This window comes from Ruditapes philippinarum, unplaced genomic scaffold (genome assembly GCF_026571515.1).
Source record: "Ruditapes philippinarum isolate M1 unplaced genomic scaffold, ASM2657151v2 ctg10532_1_1_1_1, whole genome shotgun sequence".
In the NCBI taxonomy this organism is placed as follows: domain Eukaryota; kingdom Metazoa; phylum Mollusca; class Bivalvia; order Venerida; family Veneridae; genus Ruditapes; species Ruditapes philippinarum.
Genome location: NW_026863936.1, coordinates 3564 through 10282, shown reverse-complemented (window position 1 = coordinate 10282; position 6719 = coordinate 3564). Strand labels below are relative to the sequence as shown.

The window sequence follows — 6719 nt, the reverse complement described above, 5'->3', positions numbered from 1 at the left end:
TTAGGCTTTATATTATATGTGTTAATGTTGACTAAACTAGAATAATTTAAAAGCCAAGTTATAGCTATAGGCTTTTACATTTAACATTTAACACAATTTATAATAACTTTGTTTAACACATATATATTTAAAATAAGTAATACTAATATATGTTTTAATGTTGACCTTAAATTCAACATAGAACAAATTATGACAAAATTCTGCACTGTTTCATATATCTAATAACAAATTTTTTGTTATCACATTAACAATCACGTTTAACGGTATCAGCAGATAACTATTTACACTTTCCAGTTCATACACTCTCTTTTATTCCAAATCTTCATTATAAAAAACTTTCAAAATTTTCAAAGAATTATGACAACAGAGAATTTATTCAAAGATTTTTCTATGGAATTCAATCAAAAAAATTTTCTACGGAATCCAGTCAAAATATTTTTCCAAGGAATCCAATTAAAGAATTTTTCCATGGAATCCAATAAAATAATTTTCCCAAACAATCCTGTAAAAGAATTTTTTTAAGGAATCCAATTAAAGAATTTTTCCAAGGAATCTTATTAAAGTTTTTTTCCAAGGAATCTAATAAAAGATTGTTTCCAAGGAATCTAACTAAAGAATTTTTCCAAGAATTCCAATTAAAAAATGTTTCAAAGGAATCCAATTAAAGAAATTTTCCAAGGAACCAAATGAAATATTCTTTCCTAGAAATCCAGTCAAAGATTTTTTTTTCCAAATCATTCAATTAAAGAGTTGTAACTATATTAAAGTAAAAAGTGACATTATGTAAATCTGTATTTGTATTTAAGCCTCAGTCACATCCGGGGTCTGTGGTGGAGGTTTATAGAAAGGATCTTTAGGTAACATGATATCTGTTATCTTCTGTTGCAACTCATGGCTAGATCGAACCTTGTTCTTCTGCAAAAAAAAATTAATTTAACAATTAGTTTACTAAAACTTAAAACTGTAATCCACAATTAAATAAAATTTGTTTGTTTGTTAGATTGGGTTTCACGTCTACCCGACACAATATAGGTCATTTGGTGATATTCCAGCTTTACTGGTGGAGGAAGACCTCCGGTGCCCCTCTGTGAATTATTTCAGGCACAATCGGGGACCTGAGTAGAACCACTAACGTTTCGTAAGCTAGCTGGATAGCTTCCTCACATGAAAGAATCCAAAGTCCCTGTCAGGATTCGAACCCACAGCGGTGAGGGGCAAGTGGTTTGAAGTCAACGACCTTAACACTTCGGCCACAGACGCCCCAGAAAATAAAATGAATCAATAAATGTATACAAGCTCATGTTTACTTACCCCGACTAATAATCTCATAAGCCCTGTTCCGCTACTTTTATTTTCCATACACAATGTTGTCTGATACTGCATGGCCTTCAGTAGAGCCTCAAGGCCTGTCTCACCTATCTCATTTCCTGTAATATTTTACATATTCAATTTCTGTGATCTATTGTTTTATTCTGATATGCTATGTCTGCCTATGTCACTAAATACTGTATCTAATTTAGGTACACAATGGAAATAATAGTTTATTTTAACTATTTATATTATTTTTAACAATGCGGGCTCCATGTTTTATCAAAATCAATCAATCAATCATTCAAAATCAATCAATCATTCAATAACTTATAAAACGGTTATTTATTTGTTGCGTCTATTGTCAAAAAAGCCTTTTGGTGTCTAAAAGAAAATTTCAGACATTTAAGGCACAGAAAGACAATATTTGTGGAATCAGAATAAGATTAACATGTGTTTATAATTGAGTGATTTGTTTAAAACAAAGTATGCAGTCAGTCATGTGTATTACAAATCAAAGTGTGCTAAATCAGCCATTACCATTATTTAATTAAGTTACAATTATGCATTAATACGAAACTTGAATACATACGTGAGAGATTGAGGTTAATGAGAACCCTGTTACCAGCTACCCACAGTTGACCATCTATATAATCAGCACCTTCTAACAGTGGGTTTATAAAGTCAGGACTGTCTGCTGGCTGAAATATAAACAGTTATAATAATAAGACTGTTCTGTTATAATACAAATTATGTTCAACTTTCATTTCACAACTCGATGTTTGCCAAAATTTGTATGAAAATTAAAAAAGATGTTCATGAACAAGCAATGTTTAATACAAGTATACAAATATCTACTGCTTGTTGTTAAATATTGTATTCCCAACCAAGGCATCATAGGGTACCTAATTACATGTATGTAATAACAAGAGGTGTCTGTTAGACAGTGGGCTACACTATTCTCAGTGCTTGACAGTAAGTAAAGGGGCATAACTCTGTATAAAGGTAACTCAGAGTTTCTGGGACCTGTGCACATCAAGTAAGATAATCATTTTGATAGATAAACAAAGAGAACAAGTGTGTGAAGTTTCAACCTATTCCCTATTAATTCACACACACAAATTTAACCGAAGTGGGATGGCGAAGCCTACACCGCCCCAAACACCAAAGTGAGTAAAACAGCTCTTCGTTAACCTAAAAATGGATGCATAAATGTATGTGTTGTATTGTCAAGATTAATCTGCAAAGAAAAGAATGACATTGTCACCGTAGTGCAGTGACTGGTTAAGTCCTTCTAAATTTAAAAGAAGTCAACCAGTTATTGCACTAAGTTGATAACATAGTCACAAATGATATCAACTTACCTCAGTTTCTTGTGTAGGTTTCCCACCTTTTTCTTTACCTTTTGCCTTATTGCCTTTACCTTTAGCATCTGCGGCCAGGGAAGCTAGAAAGTGACAAAATAATACGATATTAAAATATGTTTCCATAGTAACAACAATTTGACCTGTGTATAATACTGTATATAATTTTAAGAAAAGTTTTTTTCTCTCATTTTCTTAACATTTAAACTTCAATATTATAATTATGATCTTAATAACTTATCCTTATAGTAACTACTGACTAACTATGACCAATTAAAAATCTGACAATAATTATGATAAAATGGAAAATATTTAATATTTAAAATATTTATTTAAAATAAATGCTTACGAAAGAATAGTCTTTTATTTACATTAACAAGAAATTTATTTTTCAATTAATTATTACTGTTTAATTGTAAATATTGTAAAATATCTTTAATTGAATGAAAGAGCTATTGGTAATTGACAGGAAAAGGCTACATGACTTTTTATCATTCATATAGATACTATACATGTATATTCATAATTAAGGCCTCTCTTTGGTAGATGTGGTAATATCGCATACTAATAGAAAAATTATAATTGCTGATAAACAAGAAATACTTGAAGTTTGTTTATGCATTGATAAAAAACACATATGTCTAGGGATAATTTGATAATAAAAGATAAATTTTGTATAAAGATCAGTTTTGTATATAAATTGTAAAAGTTGTAAAGTTATGTTTTTTTATAAGAAATATTTCAAAATAATAAATATTTATTGTACATTATACATTCTATTAAACATATTATAAAGTTCTTATAATGAATATCTTAATTTTACAAATAAATAATGTGTAATTTAATAAACTTTATATTTTTTACTTTAGTCACCTTTTGATTTAAAACGAATAACTGCAAAAAGATGTACAATAAAAAGTTTTAATTAATTAGAAAACAATTAAACCAAAATATTTCATGAACCATTGCTGACTTCTTTAATTTGACTAAAAAATAATTAATAATATCCAATTTAAACTGTCAATGATAAACAGAGATAAATTATAAATTCAAATTTGAATAATTTTAACCCTTCCCTCCCTTCATTTCTGTAATGGACACATCCTGCTTTGTATTTGGAACTGTCCATTATGATACTTAAGGGAAGTCTAGTATTAAAATACTAAAGTCAATATCTGAACCCACAGTAAACATCAGGTTTATACTACATTTAATACTGCAGACATTTTCACAAAAAATCTTACGACAATTTTTTGTCGTAAGAGAAATCTTACGATCAATCTCCTTTTCACAAAAAATCTTAAGAAAATCTTAAGTGCAAAATCTGTCGTAACTTTACGATAGGTCTTCTCCGTTCGTAAGTGTAATTTTTTCTCTCTTAAGGGTAAAATATCATGTATTACCTAAACTGAATAAAAACAAACAAAAAGTTGAAGGACAACTAAATATTAAGCAAACAGTATGCTATAAATAACACAAATTGAGGTATAATTACTTTTCAACATATACATTTCTGATATCATGACTTGATGACGTCACGATGGAGAGGGTTATGAATAGTTTAAAATAATGTGAACTATACTGTAGACTATAGTATTATTGAAAACTTATAATTTTTGCAATTGGTGAGTTCGATTTCATTGCCAGCATGTACTAGTGGTACCTTTTTATTTATTAATAACATAGAAGACCTTCTTCCTGAATCTTTTAGATATATATAATTATCTTCAATCAAGATATAAATTATATCAGTTTGAATCATTTTTTTGTTCTTATTGAAATTTGATTGTGTTCAATAGATATTTCAAGCTCTTGATTACTTGATTTTAAAACCGGAATCAAATATAGAGCATGCACATCATTATCAAATGAACGTTGCTAGGGATGTTTTTGTCGTAAGATTTATCGTAAGTGAATTTTTTATCTTAAGATAAAATTTTAACTTACGAGTGCTTTTGTGAAAATGACTTAAGATTTAACTTACGATTATCGTAAGTGAAAAACTTAAGATAAATCGTAAGATTTTTTGTGTAAATGTCTGCTGGTATACAGTTCAAATAGCCTCGATTACCGTGGATGACTTCTTACTTAACTTTCATGCAGCAAAATGCAGAAGATTCTCAGGCCAGATATCACAAGCCAAATTGTTTTCTCTCCCAGTTATAAATGTCACAGTGGCTTAAGTGGTCAAGAAAAATCTTAGGCTGCCCCTTTTGTATACTTAGTATATAATAACAGGCATGAGCAAGGTAGAAACACAAACATTGTGTAGCTAGGTAGTCTTTCCTATGTTAGGTATAGTTAAATCTTGATTGATGCTTACCTTCCAAATAATTTTAATATTTATCAAATTTTAATAGCCACATTAGTGCATTATGCAAGAAAAAATAGTGTTTTTTGTACTCATAAGTATTTTATTGAGAATAGAGAATAGGAATCTGCTTAGTAAAATACAGAGAAAATACACCAAACATCTAAATAATATATACCCCTATAATTGCTACTCAAGATAATTATATAATTTAACCCTTCAACAATAAATAAATAGGTTAACACAGAAATGTAACACAAATGTACAACACAGGTTTAACAAAAATAATACAAATTCTATCGGAAATGGCAAAATTCATAAGGCAATGAATGAATAGACACTTAAAGGGTCTAAAAAAAAGTTACTTACAGGAAATGGAGAAAATATAGATAACATTTACAAGTAAAGTTTGCTGGGGTTTGAAAGCGGTATGAAAATGCAGGTAAAATCAAGCTTTACAGAAAGTGACAAATATGTGTTCCTGGGAAATCTAGTTTCTAAATTTATTTACTATAAATATCTTAAAATAAATATAAAAACTTATTCATACCGGGCATTTTGATTTTGGTTTTCTATAATCTTTTATTACAATCATGTAAGATTTTTTTTTTCAAAATAGCCTGAAGGTATAGAGTGAAACGTTTCTAAGCTGCCCCCCTTAACAAAAAAAATAAATAGATAAAAAAAAAATTCTTGACCTAATTGCACAAATAAAATATCAAATATAAAGAAATGAAACAATATTGGATTTATTATGTCCAGGAGAAAAACAATCATTTTTTTTTTACTCCAGCAAATTAATTTCCAACCCGAGCCAACGACTCAAGAGGAAAGTACCTTCGCTCAGCAGACAGAACACTTGTTAACTGTTTTTGTACAATACAATTGTTAACTGTTATGAACAGTACAAATAATAACTTTTTTGCGAAGGCAAAAACAATATGTCTTTTGGGAGACATAATTAATTTAAGTATGACAAACAAATCATATTGTTTTTATCAGCATTTAAGGAAAACTAGAACTGCCACTGTCTTGGCGTGAATACCCCCGCATACCACTTTGTCAGAATCAGCAATGGCCATTTAGAGCTCAAGGACAACCACCATGCCAAATCTGAGGTTAGTAAGCCAGTGCATTGCTAAGTTATGTATTCAACATGCTTCAAATGTAAAAATGTCAAAATCAATACACTGAGGACCTTAAGCATTTGAGTAGACCAGCTTATTGTAGTAAAAACCCCTGTGACCTTGACCTTTGACATAGTCATAAACAACATCAATACGAAATATGAAGACTGTTGACCAAAGCCTTCTTAAGCAATTGAGCCAACAAGCTTTGTTAGGTAAAGGTTCCTGTCACCTTTGACCCAGTGACCTTTAAATAAATAGGGGTCATCTTATAATCATAAACAACCTCAATACCAAATATGACTGTGGGTCAGAGGATTCTTAAGTTAATGGGCGGCCAAGCTTTTTTTAGTGAAGGCCCATGTGACCTTAACCTTTGACCCAGTGACCTAAAAATCAATAGGGGTCATCTAGTCATCAAGACTAACCCCCATAACTTGCCCATGGGCGGGTTACCTAGGGACGGATATTCCGATCCGAACCGCAAACATATGTCAGATATTTTTTCTTGCATATTCTACAATATTCCTTTATAATTTAAATTCTTTATCTTTATTTTCAACGGAAATTTATATCATTACGGCCGTAACTATTTTCTTACCACAGCGT

At 30.1% G+C, this 6719-nt stretch overlaps 1 protein-coding gene across 1 annotated transcript; it reads right to left on the bottom strand.

Moving 5' to 3' along the window:
• Positions 1 to 701: 701 nt before the first annotated feature.
• LOC132723883 (leucine-rich repeat-containing protein 71-like) lies at positions 702 to 2825 on the bottom strand. The gene is made up of 4 exons (XM_060708682.1): positions 2673 to 2825; positions 1901 to 2009; positions 1312 to 1427; positions 702 to 915 (listed from the first exon to the last, which is right to left on the bottom strand). Exons 1-4 carry the CDS (start codon positions 2796 to 2798, stop codon positions 802 to 804), a joined length of 465 nt encoding a protein of 154 aa, XP_060564665.1. The 5' UTR covers positions 2799 to 2825; the 3' UTR covers positions 702 to 801.
• Between the last annotated feature and the right edge of the window lie 3894 nt (positions 2826 to 6719).

Bases quoted from the DNA above. Each gene is read 5' to 3' on its own strand.
- LOC132723883 (XM_060708682.1), bottom strand. From the start codon at position 2,798: ATGGAAACATATTTTAATATCGTATTATTTTGTCACTTTCTAGCTTCC. The intron at 2,010-2,672 runs GTAAGTTGATAT...TTTATATTTCAG, and splicing joins AACCTACACAAGAAACTGAG to CCAGCAGACAGTCCTGACTT. The intron at 1,428-1,900 runs GTATGTATTCAA...AAAATATTACAG, and splicing joins CATTAACCTCAATCTCTCAC to GAAATGAGATAGGTGAGACA.